The 20,395-nt window shown below is 39.1% G+C and overlaps 1 protein-coding gene across 2 annotated transcripts in view; it reads left to right on the plus strand.

Moving 5' to 3' along the window:
- Positions 1 to 20,395, plus strand: part of Acaca (acetyl-CoA carboxylase alpha) — a 216,077-nt gene that overhangs the window by 94,953 nt on the left and 100,729 nt on the right. Inside the window, exons 28-33 of one of the 2 annotated variants that reach the window (XM_051158173.1) lie at positions 835 to 924; positions 2,410 to 2,528; positions 12,739 to 12,762; positions 15,331 to 15,474; positions 16,263 to 16,359; positions 17,143 to 17,250. In XM_051158173.1, the coding sequence (XP_051014130.1) occupies positions 835 to 924; positions 2,410 to 2,528; positions 12,739 to 12,762; positions 15,331 to 15,474; positions 16,263 to 16,359; positions 17,143 to 17,250 (582 nt within the window). The remainder of the gene's footprint in view (positions 1 to 834; positions 925 to 2,409; positions 2,529 to 12,738; positions 12,763 to 15,330; positions 15,475 to 16,262; positions 16,360 to 17,142; positions 17,251 to 20,395) is intronic. The other variant, XM_051158172.1, reaches the window with a different exon arrangement.

The raw sequence follows: 20,395 nt of genomic DNA on the forward strand, positions 1-20,395 counted from the left end.
AAATGATTATGTTTATTTTTTTTATAAAAAACATTACAGGATCATAACTTAGACTTAAAAATCAAATGGGGCTTCTTTGATAGATGTGTCCTATTGAAGTCTCTATCCTTTGAAAGTATTCTACACCAGAATTAATTGGCAACATTATTTGATTTCTGATGCTTGAATCAGATGCATACCTAGATGGTTGTTCCTCTTCTGGAGACAAAGCTATTTAAATATCATTTAATTTTAATTTTTATTTAAATGCTTAGTATTATACTTTTAAAGAGCCAGTGTTATAAAAAATTATTGGGTAATTTTGCTACAAATGAAGGGCTTCATCTGTTTTTAAAAATAATATCATTTTCTCTGGGGTGCCTACTTTGTGTTTTCCTACTGGGAAAACAGAGTGCTTGTTATGACTGGCCAAAGGAATCTTCTTATTTCTGTAGGTTGTCTTCCTAGGGAACCTAGATGCGGAAAGAGGTGTTTCTGTTTTTGTTTTAGTTATGTAGTTCATAGTTGAATCTAAGGTTTGTACTAGTTTTCAAGCTAATGGGATATCTGATAATGGAGTATTAGGCAGTACTTAGAAAGTACAAATAGAGGTCTGGAGTGAAAATACTCATAAGCACTTATATTGGCATATTATTGATACATTTCAATAAACAATTTTAAGAATCTTATATGTCTTAACCCTTATAATCCTCAAGGCAGCCCTGTGGGACAGGGATTCTTATGCTCTCCACAGTAGCTGGGGCAGCAGAGCTGGGGCCGTTATGTCCGTGTGTGGCGTTCGCCAGCAGGGTTCTTAGGTCTCACTGAGTGCTTCCATATCCTTTTACCTCCCAGAAACTCATCCTATCGGAAACATCTATTTTCGATGTCCTCCCAAACTTTTTTTACCACAGCAACCAGGTGGTGAGGATGGCGGCTCTGGAGGTGAGTATTCTGGTCTGTCTCACAACCTGGTTCTGCCTGGAGTTTTCTGTGTTCAGATGTCATGCTGGGTCTTTTCTTCTATTCTTTTCCTCTAGAACACTACATGCTTACAGTCAGGTGCTTTACCTGATGTTTTATCTGCTTTTGGGTCAAATAACAGGGAAATAGCTGGCATTTAATAGTCTCTTCTTTCCATATATTTGAATTTCCCCTTTTCCTAATGAATTAAGACTCACAGTAACATATGTGAAAAGTGTATGGTTGATCCACGTATGTTACCTCTCTGTTTTGTGATTTGAGCCAAATTTTAGTTATGTAGCATTTAATGAGTTTTGATTTAGGTGCTTTCCCTTTCCAGCTAATCTTATAGCTGCTTTATAAATGTAAAAACAAGTAAGCAGAACAGAAGACTGAGGGAGACTGTGAGGGTAGGTGACTTGCCCAGAAAGCACAGACTGTCAGCAGAGGGGTTTGCATTTGGTCAGTCTGACTTTGAAGACTTCTGTTTGCACCACAGCACACCACCACCTCATTAAACACAAAAATTACAACCCTGGATGCTTTCTTAACATCGCAAGTAGATATATTTTGAAAATGTGCAGGAGACGTGTTTTCAGTGATTTCATGTAATAGACATCACATAGTCTGTTGTTAGCTCTTTTGGATTATTTTTTATTTGTATTCTGTGGGTAAAATGTAAAGTATCCTACTCAGTAAATATCAAATATTTGAAATATCTTGGAGTTTTTCCAGGCTTTCCTGTCATGTCATGAGATGCTTCCTTATGTGCTTCACATGCTAATAGACTCTCATGTAGCATTTTATGTGCATGGCAAATTGAAATTGAAGTGTGGGAGGGTGGACGACCAGGTTTTGCAGAGATACAGTCTGTTGCTGTTTCTTTAACTATTGAATCAAGTTAGTGGGCTTGAGGTATCATATGTTGCATTATGCCTCGCTGCTTTTGTGTGTAGTTGAGGATGGAAATCCTTCAAACCTGATTGAGGGCAGTCAGATTGGTGGTAGCTACAAGATAGATTAAAAAGTTGAACTTGACAGTGATTTTCTGTTTTCCCTTTTTATTCCCCAAAGTAGCCTGGAATCAGTGCCCCTTGTTTTTCTTACTGCTTAATTTATCTTCTGCTGGAATCATCATGCTAATAAATCACTAGTTATGGCTCTGTATGATCTCTATGCCAAAGGTGAAACCTCCGGCTTTTAGGTTAGGGTTACCATGCACCTGGATACCCAGCAGGAGCAGACCCATTTTCATTTTGTTTACAATCATGAGTAAAACACTAAAACCCCAGCTTTAACAATGAAAGCTTCAAGTTCAGGGCCTTGGGCCCTCTCACAGCAAACTGCCATCTTTAGAACAGCATCTTTTCAAGACTTTTCCTTAGTCCAGCCATTCTTTCTTTCTTTCTTTTTCTTTTCTTTTCTTTTTTTTTAAAGTATATTTACCGAGGCTTGCTTTTTAACCAGGTGTATGTTCGAAGGGCTTATATTGCCTATGAACTTAACAGTGTACAACACCGCCAGCTTAAGGACAACACCTGCGTGGTGGAATTTCAGTTCATGCTGCCTACATCTCATCCAAACAGGTGAGTTTGAGCTGGTACATGCACCTGAGCTAGCCAGTGCCTTAGTGAGACAGTTAAGAGGGCTACTACTATATGGCAGTTCCTTGATACTTGTACCAAGAAATGTAGACAAACAAACAGACGGATTTGAATGACCCATGAAGGAAGAGCTTCTTGATGCCTGCCTGTGTCTTGATCTGGAGAGATGCAATATGGTTCTAGTCAAGACACATGGTTAGCCTTTCCCTGCTCATTCTTGCTTGTATATGTAATTAAAAGAACACTCTCCCCTTTTCTTTTCTCCCTCCTTTTTATTCCTTCTTTTTCCTCTGAGCATTTGACTTGCCAGACCCTCCCTACCACTCTAAATTAAGGCAACGGTTGAGACAGGAATGCTGTGTGCAAGTTCTGCTTTGGCCTGTGCTGACTGCAGGATTGTCTACCTGAGTAGGCCTCGCCTCCCGTAACACTGACACCGGAATTTCACAGTTGTAATTCAATCAGCCTTTTTTTTTTTTTTAAATAAAATCACATTTGAGAGAGCCAGATTTCTTTAAATATAGATTAATTACTTAATTGGCTATCTACTTCCTTTATTATTGTTTTCCCAAGTCCTTTAAAATGTGCGTATGGAAATTTGTTTTTACTTTGGGCTTAAAATAAGAATAATTTATTTGTATGCTAATTTAAAAAAATTCTGTGCCAGCAAAATTCGAAGAATTCCAAGCTATACATATGTTCACCCTTTCCCATATTTTTATTCTTTTTAGTAATACCATAGGAAATATAAATACCACAGCCAATCGTACCCTGCTCCTCTCCATTTCTTCTTTATTGCCTTTGGTCCTTTGCTTGGTATTACAAACCACTATGTCTTTGGGGATCCTTAGTTATAGACAGCAGAAATGGTTTTGTTCTGAATTGCCACTTCACCCAAAGCAATAGAGCCTTTCTGGAGACAAAGAAGTCTGTGCTGAGACTTTTGGCCACTGGATGCCACTGTTGATCCAGCAGATGTCGGCAGCGGAACAGAGGCATCTTCAGGAAAAGTGTGTCTCTTCTTTGTCTCAGAAGATCCTTTCACGTTTCCACCTCAAAAAATGTCTTGTGGCTGGCAGAGAAAAGCATATATCCTTGATTTAGCAAGCATCTCTCAGTACATTTTTGCCTCCATGGATTTCAGAATCTCATTTTCTAGAAACGAATGGTTGTCCTTCATCGAGCAGCGAAGTACTTGTGGCACATATGGGCTCTGCGCTAGGTCTTCTTTCTTTTCCTGCATTCCTTGAATAATTGCAGAGAACTACATGCTATACTTAATGCTCTGTAATTCTCCAGACAGCCTCCCTTTCTCCCTGCTCTCTCCTGCCTCTTTCCTGTGGGCAGTGATTTATAGTCAGCCTGCAGGGCTCATTCTGACTTCCTTCCTCATTGCTCCCCTGGTCTTTTTGAACTGCTCTCAAAATTCTATCTTACTTATTTTCTTTTTACGTGTGTGTGTGTGTGTGTGTGTGTGTGTGTGTGTATGTGTGTAAAGACAACTTGCAGGAGTTGGTTCTCTCCTTCCACCATGTAGATCTGAGGATTGAACTCAGATCAGGTCGTCCTCCTTGGCTGGCAAATGCTTTTACCCTAAGTCATCCCACTAGCCCTTTTTTAAAATTTGAGATTATATGTTCAGTTCAGAGGGGGGAAAGTTGACTGTTAATTGAAAGAAATTGTTTTGTTTAGAGGCTTTGCACCTTTCTCCATGAAGTGTTGGTTAATCCTGATAGGGTTTTAAAATGTTGTTGTGTTTCCCATCATCCATAGCATATACACCCCTATGGATAAAGGCCAGGTTTGAAAAGAAATATGATCTATATATAGATACTGACATTTTCCTTGATTATATGTATAATTGTAAAGCTGCTGGAATGTCATCATTATAGGTAGAAGTAGTATTTATATAGATGTGCAAGTGAAGATGCAAAATAATGATAAATAATCTTTGTTAAAAACCATAAAAACCAGCTGGGAGATAGCTTAGTCAGTAAAACTCTTATCACAAAAAGATGAGGATCCAAGTTTAGATCCCCAGCACCCAAGTTAAAGCCAGGGACAAGGCATACATTTGTAACCCCATGCTGGGGAGGGAGAGATAGGCAAGCTGTGTGTGCATGTACACACACACACACACACACACACACACACACACACACACATACACACACACACACACACACACACCTATAAAATGTGTAAATTTTTAAAGCTCTAACACATTTTTGTTAGTTTAGGACCAGATGATTACATTTCATCACAAAATGATTTATTAAATTTCAGAGAATAACTTGATTTGCTATTGATTTAACATTTGATAAGATTTTATATTTGCCTAAAAATACATTCAGAATTATAACTATATTCTGATACAATTTTGATGTTTACCCATATCCGGTTTGATCAGATACTACCAGGTAAGTGCTCAGCCTCTATGGAACAGCCGCAGGCCACCTACAGTTTTGACCAGTGAGCCACAAAGTTGGTGATTGTTACAGCCTCCTCAGTTTAATAATAAGTATCACAGTTTTATTTGCAGTTCTATCAAATTTTTGTATGTTGAAACAGGCTCACTTTGTAGTTCAGGCTGCCCCCCAATCCACAGTCCCCCTGCCTCAGTCTCCCGAGTGCTAGTGTTATAATTGTGGCCATTGTGCTTTAGTTTTATTATAAAGAATATAGATTAGGGCCAGGCAAATACAGCATGTGGGGGAAGTGTGGCAGGGCTTAAGATTCAGCTTTCTTTGTTCTTTCTCTGAGGACTCACGGCACACCACCTTCTCAGCACAACAATGTGTTCACCAGCCAGGAAATTCCAAAAGGTTGTGTTACATTTTTATCAAGGTTTCATTTCATAGGCACGATTGAGCAAATCATAGGCCACATGAATGTACTCAGCCTCGCCTCCCCAGAGGTCAGGTTAGCACAAAGCCCTAGCCGGCTAAGCACAGAGTTGGTGTTTCTCGTGACTAGCTTCTATCTGAGTCATGTCACCTCTCAGCTTCAGCTCAGATGGGATGCCTGGGATGCATGAATAACAAAACACACTCCCACTGCCCGGGAAACTCCAAGGATTTGGATTCTTTCTCCTGGCAGCTAAACAATGGCTGAAGACTTACAATAAGCCTGTTCACCTTTTTTTTTAAAGCTTAGCTAATTTTTCTCACTCCAGTATTTTTCTTTCATTCTGTTCTAAGGATTATCAGAATTATTTAAGGAGTACCTTGAAATACACATATTGGTACCCTGCCTTCCAAACCCTGATTCATTTTGGATTAGAGCCCTGTTAGTGACTGTAAAATTCCTCTGATATTCAGCATTGTGTAGTAGAATCTAATGCAAACCACATACATAATTTTAACTTTCCTATTAGCTACATTTGAAAGTTCAAAAAGGAAGTATTTTAATAGCATATAATTTGAACTAGTATATGTGATATATATTTTCAATATATAATAGAATTATTAATGTAATATTTTCTATTTTCTTATTCATACTCAGTCCTTGAACTTAATTTTATCTATATTGCATATCTCAGTATAGACTAGCTCTATGTCTAGTACTCCTTAGCTACACACGGCTAGTTTCCACCATACTAGTCAGCTCAAATCTAGACCAAAATTAAATTAAGACAATAATCTTGAGTCCTTTTGTTTTACATTCATGATATTATCCCTAGGGGAGAAGAGGAAAAACACCTCTTAGGTTGCTATTTTTAGTACTTACAGGAATTATCTACACTAGATGCAGGTTTACATTATAATATTTTACACATGCTTCAACAATTACTCTGTTAAAACAGAGAGTGTAGAATCATGTATCAGTGCAAATCCCTTTTCTCCCAATTGGGGTTAACAAATTTTTTGGGAAGAAAATGTTGCTTTGGGAGCTGATATCTTTTTGAGACAAGGTCTTAACTACAGCCTAGGCTGGTTTGCAACTGCTGTGTAACTAAGCATGGCTTCGAACTCTAGATCCTCCTGCCTTCACTTCCTGAGTGAATGGATTGTAGGAGTGCACTACCACATCCAGCTTGAAAACACACATTTTATTTAACCAGTTACTTTTGCATTTAATTTCCTAGTCCTATTTTTAAATTGTTTAGCACTTTGTTAGGAATGTCTTTTGTAATCATAGCTAACAAAGCCGTGGTGTTACCTGCTAGGATTCTCACTTCAGTGTTTAACTACTACTGCTTTGACTCCCATGGATCTCTGTCTGTCACCTGACAGCAGCAGTGGGGTTTGTTGTTGTTTGCTCTGGAAAATGCTTCAGATGCCTTTCAAATTGAAGGCCTGTGTTTTGTTAGGACTTGTTTATAGGTTGTTGGAACATAGGCAAAAACATATTTACAAGTGAATAGGGAGCTCAGAACAAGGAAAGATTCTTTTTTAGCACACTTGGTTAATTGGCTTACAGAGTTTCCATTGGCTTTTTTCTACAAGATTCTTTTTATTTTAGTAATGTGTGGGTGTTTTGTCTGAATGTATGTCTGGGCACCTGGTGTGTGCCTGGTGTCCTCCGAGGCCAGAAGAGGGCATTGAATCCTCTGAAAGTAGACTTGTAAATGGTTGTGAGCCACCACGTGGCTGCTGGGACTCAAACTCAGAGCCTTTGGAACAACAGTTGAGCCATCTCTCTGGCCCCTCAGTGATTTTCTTTATTTTAAATAGAATACTAATTCATTTTTAATCCCTGTGATTTCCTGCCTCATCCTTCTTAACTAGGCATTCTTTATTCCATGTGTCATTTTCTTCTTGAACTCACTCACAGTTCTCCAATTTTCTCTGGGATCTGTATTTTCACCTTACTTGCTTCCCCTGGTGTTACTCCAAGAGGAGCCTGTTGTTAGAGCTTTCCTCAAGGACGTTCCTGGTCTGGAGTTAGCTCTTCTTGTTTCTTTCTCTTGAACAGTAGCTAAAGAATAGTTAGAAACTATTTTTGCATGTTTCCTTTTTTTTTTCTTCCCCAAACCTTAGAATTTAGATGTTATTTGTTACTATGTGTGATTTTCTTTTTAAGTGTCAGTTTTTTTCTTTCTTTCTTTTCTTTTCTTTTCTTTTCTTTTTTTTTTTTTTGGTTTTTCTGAGACAGGGTTTCTCTGTGTAGCCTTGGCTGTCCTAAACTCACTTTGTAGACCAGGGTGGCCTCGAACTCACAGTGATCCACCTGCCTCTGCCTCCCGAGTGCTAGGATTAAAGGCGTGCGGCACCACTGCCCGGCTTTAAGTGTCAATTTTTAACTGACTTGTAGCTTGTTAAAAGTTATCCTTGAGGGAGTTATATGTAAGAGTCTTCAATCACTTTCTTGATACAGGGATAGTTGATACAGCTTGTCTATGTCAAGGAGCTAATTCTTTAGGTTTCACAGTTGAGCCCAGCTCTTTAGTGAGTTCAACTAGTTTTTGACATGGATTGACCCTAGAGCTCTGGCTTTTATAGTTTGCCATTTTTTCTCATTCTTGAGGCTTAGGGTCTAGAGCCAGAGGCGTGTTTGTACCTGTCTTTCCCCCACCTCCACCCAACTCCCATCCCTACCCCTTTCCACGTCTGAAAGCATTGGTATCATTCACTGGTGCTAATAATGCCCAAACCTATTCTCCTAATGCTTTTATTTTCAACAGTCTGTGTTTGATGTTAGGATTTCACTTAACCTTGGACATATTCAGTGTTTTAGAATAATGTGGAAACAAGTTCTTCAGTTACTCTGTGTAGTTAACATTCTAAAAATAAAGCTATTTTATAAAGCACAGTATGCTGTGAATTCTGTGACTGCATATAGTTCTATATTTTTGACAGGCTGGGAGTACGCAATTTAAAACTCAAAGTAAATTCTGTATGTAGCACACAGTAGTTAGCTTGGGCAATTTTAAAAACTTTTAATTCACGATTCATATAATTATCAAAGCCGATGTTGGAGACGGAGGTGTATATATATATATATATATATATTTGCTGTATATTTCTATACGTGTTTTATAATGGGTGAGGACCTATTTGTTTTTCCACCTATTTCTTGGATAGAAATCCAATGCTTTAGTTAAGTTGGGTTGCATTACACCTTCTTCCCTATTTGTTCCTTGTAAATCTGTGTGACAGCGCTTCTGTGTTTCAGCGCTGTTATTCAAGTATGCTGCTTTTTCTCCTGCCTTATGTTCAGAAGAGGTCGGCCGTGTTCTCTCCCGATAGCACATTTTGTTCCTATCTGGGTTTAGTGGTTTGGCACCTTAGGTGTTTAGTTGTTGGTCAGTGGTCTCAAGATCTATTTTTTATTTGTGAAGAAAGTTCGAAATGAGAGGCTTTCTGCATGAGTAATCAGCAGCCTGCCTCCATTCTTGAAAATTTTGATAATCTTTGACATCCAGAGATTAGAACCCTCTTTTGGATAGTACTGAGATACTCAAAAGTCATCCAACTTGTAGCATTTTTAGCAGTGGGAGCACTTGATTGTAGTTAGCAGGCTAGAGTGAGCTATAAATAGATAGAGCCCGACCATGCTTGCTTTCTTCATTCAGCGTAGTGTGCTGATAAGATGCAAGCATCTGGCAGAAGAGAAGATTCTCAGCAGGTTTAAGTGCTTACCGAAGTGCTTTCCTGTGTCCATGGCGCAGCTTCCTGTCTCTACTGTGTTATTTTGGCACTCAGGGCTTGTAAGGTTGGAGAGTCGAGTTTAAAACTCTCAATATATCATTAGGGTAGCCCAAGGTCCCTTCTTGTCAGGGAAGACTAGCTGATTCCAGGGGGAAAGACTAGCAGAATCCAGGGCACCTGTAAATCCCTGTAGTTTTGTGCTGAGGGTTTGTAGCTAATTATACAGCAGGCAGCAGTAATGTACTGCAACCCTGTTGGCATTCCTGTTTCAGGAATAGCACTGTCCTCCAGCAGAGCAAAGAAGGGGCTTTGAAGAGGCTGCAAATGAATGAGGCAATGATAATTTTATTGTAAGCTCAAGCTTTGCAATGGAATCAAGGCATCTAAACTGTGAGGAGACTGGGGAGGAACACCAAGGGAAATTCGTGTTTCAAACATGCTTTACAACTCTTGATTTGGATTTTTTCTGCTGAAATACAGTCACACGAGGAGACCACCACTGGTCACAGTCAGTCAGATTGCTCTTTCTCCTGTGGTACTGTTGATACTGGCTGCTAGTAGGTTACTCAGCCGACCTCTTCTGTTTCTGCTTTGCTGCCTGATTTCAAAAGATCCCCTGTATTAGCTCTCAGTCACAGCCTGATATAACCACTGCCTGTTTGCATGTGTCCCTGTCATTCTCATATACGGTTCTTTTTTTTTTTCTTTTTCTTTAACTTAGAAGGCAAAATAGCCAGGAACATTTTTATATGATAAAATGATCTATGTAGGGCTATTGTAAGTCAAGCAAAATGAAATTCAGCTGTAAGGGGTGGTGTACAGGCTCAAAAAACTTTCAACTGCCAGAAAAGTTAGTGTTTGTTAAATTAAAAGGATTCAGCTAGCACATAGCGACTCTGACTCTGCATTCATATAGGCTCCCTAGTCATTCTCACCAGGCAGGTCAAATAAAATGAGAGGCAACTTAATGCAAGGAACCTCAGGAGTCAAAAAGTTTCTTTTGTCTTTAAAGTCTATATTTATGTGAGATGCCAGCTTCAAGTACAGAAATGAAAAAAACATAAGGTGTAGATTCTGCTCTGTGGTACAAACCAGTATCTTTTGAAAAGATCCATCTTGTTGGATAGTTGTCATATCTATAAAATGGAAATACTCAAGTTACTAAAGAGAGAATGAGTCCAATACTTATTAAAACATACAAATGAAAATTCAACCTAATGAATGCTTTGAATAGTTTAAGCAGCAGAATTGAAAAGTGAATAACCCACTGATGTTTTTGAATAGACAGTTGACTGCTTTATCAGAGATAATGAATATATGCAGTCAAATGTGCTGTTTTATTTTTAGCTATATAAATGGAATATTTGGCCTAAATCTTATTTTTGGGTAGGCCATGGATGTAGACTTCTAGTATCTCAAAATATTGTATGGTAAACAGTGTTGATCAGGTTCTTAAACTGATCTAAAAGCTCCTGTATAAAATAAATAATCCTTAAGGATGTGGCTAAGCATTGGCCTCTTTAGAGACAGTGGGTCCTTCCTTCTTGTTATCTCTTTTATGACCTCCAAATTCTGTTTGCCAGTGAGGATAACTTGGCCAAACGTGCCTCTCACATGATTGATTTGGAGCCATTCTTTTAATTAAATGATGATTTTGGGAGTTTTTACCTTTTTCTTTTTTTAAAAAAAACCCCACTTGTGTGTGTGTGTGTGTGACACACACACACACACACACACACACACACACACACATACATAGCAAGTAATTCCTATGACAGAGCAGCAGGGGGCTCCCTATGAGAGCTTGAAAATTGTTGGTGGAGAAGAGCTAGCTTTTGGTTAGTAACTGGTGTATATTTTAATTTAGGTCTTGTTCTTCAGAAAACTCAGCCTTCATCCTGTGAAGACACCCTAAGGGGCTAGAGTAGCTATAGAAGTAGTGAGTCCATTTTTTAATTTAAGAAATTGGTTAACAGTTGACGTCCTGGTTTCTAAACTCTGGAAACTCTAAGTGGAGCCAGAGGCTGCAGCTTATCACAAGAATAAAGCACGATGTAGTCTTTAACCATCTGCAGCAAGTTCTCTGTTCTTTTACCCCCAGCTCTGCTGTAGAATCAGTATTTTGTGTATTCGTTAGGGCCAAGTGCCTGATAACTAGGAATTGTTCCTAAGTGAGAGAGCTCAGGGAATCCAGACCATAAAGGCCCAGGGGTTTGCACTCCCAGGAGCTCTTGCTGTCTTATGAGCTCACTCTGAAACAGGTTTGATACAAAGAGCATTGCTGGTCACAAATCACACGAGGTGTACAGTTTGTGTGCAGTGAGGTGTCACAGCCTTTTATTTATGTGGCCAGTTTGGTCTGTCCTGCTCTCTTCACTGCCACGGAAACTGCATCATTTCCTTCTCTGATCCTCCTCAGCAATACCCAATAGTTTCTGCCCATTATGTCTCCTGTATGCCAGAAAACCCCAATAATGATTCAGTGCTGATAAACGAATGTAAAAAGGTTAAGATATCAACCAATCAACCCCCTTATAGTACCCCTAAATTGCCATTTTTAACATTGAAAGTAAGAGTTTTTGTTTGATTCGTTTTCTGTTTGAAAATGTCTGACATCAAAATTTTGAGAAATAGTTTCAAAGACCAGAGAATGTAAGTCTTCCCCTCTCTCTCTCTCTCCTGTTTTTTGGTTGCCTTATTTTGTTTTGCTTTTTTTTTTTTTTTTTTTTTTTTTGGAGACAGGGTTTCTTTGTATAGTCCTGGAACTCAGTCTGTAGACCAGGCTGGCCTCAAACTCAAGAGATCTACCTGCTTCTGCCTCCCAAGTGCTGGGATTAAAAGTGTGTGCCACTGCTGCCTAGCTCAATTTTTCTTTCATGAGTTTGGCATATTCTTTATGAGGAAGTTCTAATACTAGTCGAAGTTAGGTATCATTTTATTAATGAGAGACCTAGAGTTTTCAAGCTAATAACAATTAAAAATAATTATCCTACTCTCATTTAATTAAAAATACCACACTATTAGTATAACTTAGATTCCTCAGGATTTTCAGTGCTCGTAAGCTCCTGTGCCCTAGGATACCTGCTGCCTTTCAGAGGAGAGCAGGGCTGAATTTTAAAATGCCTGCATCACTGGATTCATTTCCTTAGGTTTATCACATATTCCAGAAAAGCAATACGGCAGGAGGAGCTATGGAACCAACTTCTGATTGCTCATTTGTAGTAGGAGCAAGGGATAATCTAGACATTTTTGTCAGGGATCATACTTCATGCTGCAGGTTAAGATAATGTTTCATATAATACAAGTCTGTGTTTTACCACTACTCCACACTATTGTTTTGTAATGAGAGTTATTAAAACAAAGTCCCTGGTAATACATCTGGACCCTTTCCTCAACAGCTGCTGTGGTGAGGTAGGTCAGGAAGCTGCCTCTTTGGAGGTACCCTGGGGGTTGAAGGGTAATGAGCACTTAATTATGTCTGCTGATGCCGGAGCTGCTAAACTGGAGCTCCTGGTGACTGGTCTGTATCTAGTCTGACAATTCTTTTATTATGACTTTCACTAACCTACCAGTAACTAACTGTGGTTGTTTAATTACAGAGGGAACATCCCCACGCTAAACAGGTACCGTATGTTTAGTTTCTTTTCCAATTAAAAGCACCCTCCCCCAAAGAAAACAACTTAGAACAGTGAAACGAGAAAAAAAAAAAAATGATAACACAGTCCACAAGCTAATGTGTTATCTTCTGCTAGGGAGTCCTCAGCTTCCCCTTGCACACACTGAGTTGCTCTTTCTGTTCAGAAAACATGTCTTCAGCTGTTCCAAAAGTATTTGAAAAGCATCAGTATGGCAGAGACCACATTGAACTCTGTGTGACAGGGAGTGTGTTGACAGGCTGGTGGTCAGCATTGCTGGCAACATCTTGAGTCCTCATTACAGTTGGGGCTTTCAGAGGAGAAACCCTTAAGGACACTCTTAGCCCTGCAAATTGTTCTATTTTCAATTCTTGGTTTCTCTAAGTTGCTTCTCCTTTTAGAGGAGTAAAATAATCTAGAAATAGCTGATCTCATGTTTCATCATTTTGTTAACTCTTTTTCTAAAATGTTACCATGGTTTAAAAGATATTTTATTTTATACCTGTAAGATTAACATTGGGAAAGTATATTAAGTTTTATTTCTTTCAGCTGTGTGAAGAAGTTCCCAAAACAATATAATTCAAGTGATATTTTAGTATGTGTTTTGCGTTTCTCTGGCTTCTGCAGCCAAGCAAGATCACATGCAAGTTTGAGAGGCTAGCAGTTGATTGGACTGAATCCAAGAGATGCTAAGGCAGTGATAAACTCTGCTGGCAATTCTTTGTGGATGCTACATGTGAAAATACATAGAGGCTTACACTGTCCTCTCTCTTTGTAATACTAAGTAACTAAAACAAATTATAGCCTGGCAGCTTTATTTAAATGTGGAAAGAAAGAGTGTGTTTATGTAGGCCCCCTTGGTCTTCCCTTAGAGAGTGAGCTTGGTTTAGTTCTGCCAACCTTAGCTGTTCTGGCCCATGAGCATAGACATAGAGGCAAACTGAATCGTAATAGATTTCCCATGGGGGTCTGTCAAGTGAAAAATATATTTAACCCTATGTTCACCACAAACAAAGCCTGTTAGCTTATTTAGAGGGGGTTCCCTTTAAATATTATCTGGAACCCTTTGTCTCTTTCCTGTCTAATACTAGGCAGATAGAAAAGATGCCTCACAAACTTGCTCTTTTGATAAGTGTACCTGGTGATCCTAGAAATCAGGATAATAGCATTTCTGAGTTACTACAGCTCAGAATCCCAGTTTCTAGTGAGCACCATGTACAAGACTTGCTTGATGTGTGCTTCATTTGTTTCACCCATGGTATCAATGGTTTCCTCTTTTGCTCTGCCTTCTATTTCCCAGTCCTGCTGAAAGATGAAGTTCCTGTCCTGTTGTCATCATTTGCCAAAACAATAAAAACCAGGAGTGTCAGTCTCTTTAGTCTGTGTGAGCAGCATCCCCATCCTATAAAGTACCACATTTCCTTTTATGAACATGATTTGCAGTGGGACTTGAATCTCAAGCTCACATTGCTCTCTCTCTTCCTCCTGCAGCATTGCGGGTGGTGGTCTTCAGGGAGATTCCGAATGGTTTTTCAAAGAGCAGGCGTCATCGTCTCACTCTGAGCTTGCTTCAGATCTATATGCCAGCAATGTGTCAGACAAGTCCTGGAGGAGGCATCCTTTAGCTTGGTCCTTCCTAGCAGGCTGACCTGACTGGCCGTGCAGAAATACCTTATGATGTTATTTATGAGGACATTCTGCTGAGATGCATCAAAGAATATTCATATTCATTATGGATTTAGATTGAACAAATCAATTCAGTTCTCTTGAAGCATCTCCATTTAGCAGCTGCTTGTCATGCTTACACATACTTTGAGACCAATGCTCTGCCTCTGTATCTTGCTAGAAGTCAATAAGGCTTTTGGTTGGGGATGGTTTTGCTCTAGTACAAAACCGTTTAAATATACAAAGGAATTTTTGCAATATGGCCTTAAATTCTTTTAAAAAGGGAGAACTATAGTCAATAAATGTGTCAGTCTACCAGAGGAAAAGGTAAATACCTCAATAAAGTTCCTTTTTGAGAACTTCTGTTTCATAAATAATAACTTGCTATAATTATTTAGTAAACTACTTCATTCTTCTTAATTAGAATTACTGTTTTGATATTCATAAAACTATATCTGGAAATGCTTAACCTACTACTATTCCTAAAGGGAAAAATAATTGAATTGCTGCAACTCACGTGGCTCGCCTACTGTTTTTTTAAAGGAGATGGGGAAGATGCAGGATGGTTTTTAACCCCTATGTACTGCTTATTCATCCAGTATATCATGTCATTTGTGTTAAAGACTGCATACAATTCATGGTAGCCTTTAGATTTCTATCTGAAGAAATTTGGAGTGATAAAACTACCATGTTCAGAAATTCAAATAAAACATGAATCTTACCACTGCCTTATCTAAAATGGGTTAAAAAAACAAAAAACGAAACCCCCAAAAACCATATCTGCTCTGCCACCTGACCCTACATGAAAGTTTTTTCCACACTTCTTTTCCCTTTTGTTAATCTCCCAGTCCTCGCTCCTTTTCTAATGGACTTGATTGAATTGCTGTTTAGAATGTCCTTTGCCTCCAACCTCAACCACTATGGCATGACTCATGTAGCTAGTGTCAGCGATGTTCTGTTGGACAACTCCTTCACTCCACCTTGTCAGCGGATGGGCGGAATGGTCTCTTTCCGGACCTTTGAAGATTTTGTCAGGTAAGGCACTATACAGGACCTTGTCTGTACAAGGGAAGCCATGTACAGTCTTGGTGGTCTCACTTTTCTGAAAAATAAAGATTCCCCTGAAGAGCCATGAGCCACCCAAAGAGATACAGCCTTCATTGTATACACCCTCAGAGAGATAGGCATCTTCCGATTTCTAGCCCTCGCTCAGACGCTTTCAGCCTCCACTTGCAGTATAAAGCCTGGTCTGGTCTGGGGAGGGAGGGGGAACAAACAAAATCATCTTTTCCTCAGGAGCTAACAGAAGAAGCTGTCTGCCCTGTGATGAGTGAAATGTCAGGAGAAATTAAACACAACACTAGAGTGAGCCCCACCAGAGACGATACATCTTTTGATTAAATGCATTCAGCATCTATCTCTTGATGTATACTGATGCATTACCCTAGGGGGAGGGGTAATTACATTGGCCTGTCACTGCTCCTGTCCCCGGCTCCTTCTGCTACTTTAAGAGCGATGATGACAGCACTGCACATATCTTACGTATGAAAACAAAACCAAACCAAAAAAGCTTTATATCATTTTTTAAAAGAAAAAATATATATGGTTTATTAAAGTTTAAACAATCCATCCTCCTAATTTCTGCTACTTGGTGATATTTTGCATGTCATCTCTAGCTACTGGTATTTCTATTCTGCTGATTATTGAGAACACGGTAGGGCAGATTATTCTTTTAGCCTGAGCTACCATGGCAGCATTAGTTTCCTGCTATTTGGGTTTTTATTGTGCTTGTTTCTCTGATTTTTTTTTTTTTTTTTTTTAAGAATCTTTGATGAAATAATGGGCTGCTTCTGCGACTCCCCACCCCAAAGCCCTACATTTCCAGAGTCCGGCCATACTTCACTCTATGATGAGGACAAGGTATGGTACTCTCTTTGGAAGACCACTTTGCACTCTCGGACGTGAGACTTGTATTATATTATGTATTTCTGACTTTGGAATTGTAATGAGAAGAATTCAACTTTTTATACTATGTTACATCACTTGGATTTTTTATGTCTCTTCAGAAGATTTAAAGAATAAATGGATGTAAAATTTAAATTTATTAAGTACTATATTAATTGTGATGCCTGTAGTGGAGAATATGCTCTATCACTTGTGTGTCCAGTAGAGCTGCCTCTGGGTCTCCAGATGCTGCTTTAGAGATGACTTCAGTTCCCATGCAGTGATAGCTGGTGTTTTCTCGTACGGTGCTATTACAGCCCTCAGGAAATGGTGACTTGGACATTTTGTTTAAACCTCTTCTCTAATTAGTAAATGAATGTTCTGTTCTTTGCCTCCATCATTTTCTCATGGTTTGATAAATGTATCACTTGATAAGCTGTACGGATAGGAGGTGGGACTGTTTTACAGTTCTTTTCCTCATGTAGATTGTTTGATTTTGCTGGTGAAAAAAGAGACATGGTGACTTTTAAGTTCATGTCAAGATTTGAAGTCACCTCAAACTGCAGCTTTTGATGACCTACGTGGGTTGTTTAACTCTGCTGTGACTGGCAGGCAGTAGTTTGAGTGTGCTTATTCCTACAGTAGCAAACAGAATATCCTGTGGGTGTATGCCTTTGTTCTACCAGGTACTGTTAACTTCTTCCAGCCTCTGCAGCAGCCAGCCCATAATTTTCGTCGGTTTGTATTCTTGGGTTACAGGTCCCCAGGGATGAACCAATACACATTCTGAACGTGGCTATCAAGACTGATGGTGATATTGAGGACGACAGGCTTGCAGCTATGTTCAGAGAGTTCACCCAGCAAAATGTGAGTCCTTGATTGGGTAAAAGCCAGTGGTGGCTCTTTCCTGCTGCTTGCTTCATAGCCTTCCTTTCATCAATTTCACCTGTAAGGTTTATCATTGACAATACTGTGTCTTTTACCATAACTCCCAGGGCTGTGGCTAGTTTTGTCTACAGAAAAAAAAATTCCAGAATACTTAATGATCTATAATGATTATCTTTTCATGATATGACCTCAGATAGTCAAGTGGTTTTAAGAAAATATGTTTCCAAATCTCTCCTAGAGCTTCAGTTTTGAACATTCGTTGTTCATTCCTGAATTCATCTGCTGAATGTCTTCCTTTGGTGAGCACCACATGTGCCTACACTCTGCTCTTTTCCCCCCAACCCCTCTTAAAAATATTTGCAATACTCCTAGCTTCCTTTTTGTTTTTTGTCTCTTGAGTATATAAATTACTACTTGATCAGTCTATATACCTCTGTGTGTGTGTGCATGTGTATGTGCGTGTGTGTATGCATGTGTGTGTGTGCACGTGTGTGTGTGCGTGTGTGTGTGTGTGTGTGTGTGTGTGTGCGCACGCATGCACGTGTGTATGTATAGGTTTTGTTGTTGTGGTTGTTTTCAGTTTTTTTGTTGTGACTTTCTGAGATAGGATGTCACTATGTAGCCCTGACTTCCTGGAATTCACTGTGTGTGCCAGGCCAGTCAGAAATCAAAGACATGACACCACCTTTGTTTCCCAAGTAGGTGAAATAAATGGCAGCTTAGTTTTTTTTTTACTTTTAATGGCAGCCTGACACGAAGTTGTGCGGTTTTTTGGTTTAGGTTTTTTGGTTTGTTTTGTTTTTTTGAGACAGGGTTTCTCTGTGTGTCCTTGGCTGTCCTGGAACAAGCTCTCTAGACCAGACCTTGAACTCATAGAGATTCACCTGCCCCTGCCTCCCTACACTCGGATCAAAGGCCTGTGCCACCACCACCTGGCAGCAGCCTATATTTTTAAAACAACAACAATAGTAATGTGTATTTATAAAGAAATTCTACCTCAATTTATTTGCATTTTTCTACAATCTCACAAGTTTGAGTCAGAAGTTATTCTAGTCATACACATGGAAAAAAGCTCAAGTTCTGAGAGGTTAATTAATACTACTTTATGACCAAGTGGAAGATGATGGAGCAATAGCTTTCATGTCAGATTTAAGAGATTTGGAAAATGGTACATTTTATCCCCATAGAATCTACTTAGGGGGAACTGAGGAGACACATTTAAGATAGAAATCCAAAGTAGTACTGGTACAGGGGATAGAAATGCCTAGCCTCCTGCATATCAGGCAGCTGCTATGCTGTGGAGCTGCATTTGTGATATGCATGTGGCCGATGCCAAAGCATGCTCTTAAAACCACCTTTAATGGCCACACCCCTGTGTAACAGTTGAAGGGACAGCACTTAGTGCTTGCTATAAAGAACTCAGTAGATATTAAAAGTTAATTCAGCACTTTAAAAAGTTAGTGCCCTTGACTTTCAGGTCAGATTATGCCCATGGTAGACACTGAGAGGAGAAATGGTGATGTGATAATTCACAAGAGTCAGCATTTACTCTGACACTTCAGAGTGGGAAACTTGATATAGGGATTGCGGTGGCCAACAAGGAGATTGTTCCTCCAGAGAAGCAGGAAAAGAAAAAACAAACAAACAAACAAACAAAACAAAAAACAAAAAAAATCTCTGACTTAGTAATTGTCTTTGGAAAAGGCGTATACTGCCTTTAGGTGGTAACTACCTAAAATCAACCTTTGGCCAGTGAGTGCGGTGACCTCAGTGAAGGAGTCCTGATGTCCATGGCAGCAGATGCTTCACAGAATAAGTCAGTGAAAGTTCCTGTCTAGACTTTTGGGTGTGAATAACCCATATTTGATGGTGTTTTCACAACTTTAGGCTTTTTGCTTTCTTATGACCTACAGATTACATACTTTTATAGAGTGATCTAAAGAGGTTCCTTCATTTTCACACCTTGAGGCGTAGGGAAATCTACTGATTCTGTTTAAGGCTTTTAGAAAGGTCAGGGCAGAATGCTAACACCAGGAGCCCAGAGAGCTTCCGTTAAGATGCTTATCTTAGAATATTTGCTATTTTCATCTACATATTTTTAAAATAGATTTGAGAAGAGATGGAGGGAAAAGCAATTTTGAAAAAAAAAAAAACTGGAGTGATAACTTGTTTTGTTTTTCACTTCATAATCATACTTCTAGCAGTTTAGAAAAAGTTTTTTTTAAAGGCACACATTAAACTATCAAATAGGTTGATCCAAATTGTCCAAATAATCTTCTAGTCCCAGCATGTCTTTTTTACTCTCATAGAAATTAGGATCATATATTTGTAAATGACTTGTGGAGGAGATTGAAGCAGTCAGTGTAAATGGAGTTTCTCCAGGTGATGACGCCTAATCGCTGGGTAATAGCTGTGGACTTGCTGTGAGACCCGCATTATTACAATGTAATCAGAATCCTGTTGCTCTGCTGTTATTGTCAGCCACTTGTGGAATTTTAAAAGCAATAACAATTTTGATTTTAAATCATGGCATTATTAAAGTTATTTTCTTTCCTTGCTAGAACATAGCTATTGATGCTTGTCTTTGAAGGACTCGGCTGTAGTGGAATTCTCTGTTGGTGTCTGAGGAGTCTCGGTTGCTCAGCATACTGAGAGCATTTCCATGGCTCCTTCCTTTTAGGACACTGTTTATTGTAATGTCAGTATTTGTTTCCTTATGCTGAAGAGTATGATTACAGTGTGGATAATTTTTAAATGTGGTTAGACTAAAATTTATTTATATTTCAACTAGAAACTTAACATGGAAGTTTGTTTATAGAAAAAATATTTTTTCTATTAGTTTTTGCTTATGCTATCAATAATAGCAATGTTATTCAGTAATATCATAGCAGAAATACAGAAATAGGAGGAAATGTCAGAGAAACATGCTTCTTTAGAAGTGAAAAAAAAATTTGTTTTGTTTTGGTTTTTGGTTTTGGTTTTGGTTTTTGGTTTTTTGAGACGGGGTTTCTCTGTGTAGCCTTGACTCTCCTAGACTCACTTTGTAGACCAGGCTGGCCGTGAACTCACAGCGATCCACCTGCCTCTGCCTCCCGAGTGCTGGGATTAAAGGCGTGCGCCACCA

Source organism: Acomys russatus, chromosome 16 (assembly GCF_903995435.1).
Source record: "Acomys russatus chromosome 16, mAcoRus1.1, whole genome shotgun sequence".
Lineage (NCBI taxonomy): Eukaryota > Metazoa > Chordata > Mammalia > Rodentia > Muridae > Acomys > Acomys russatus.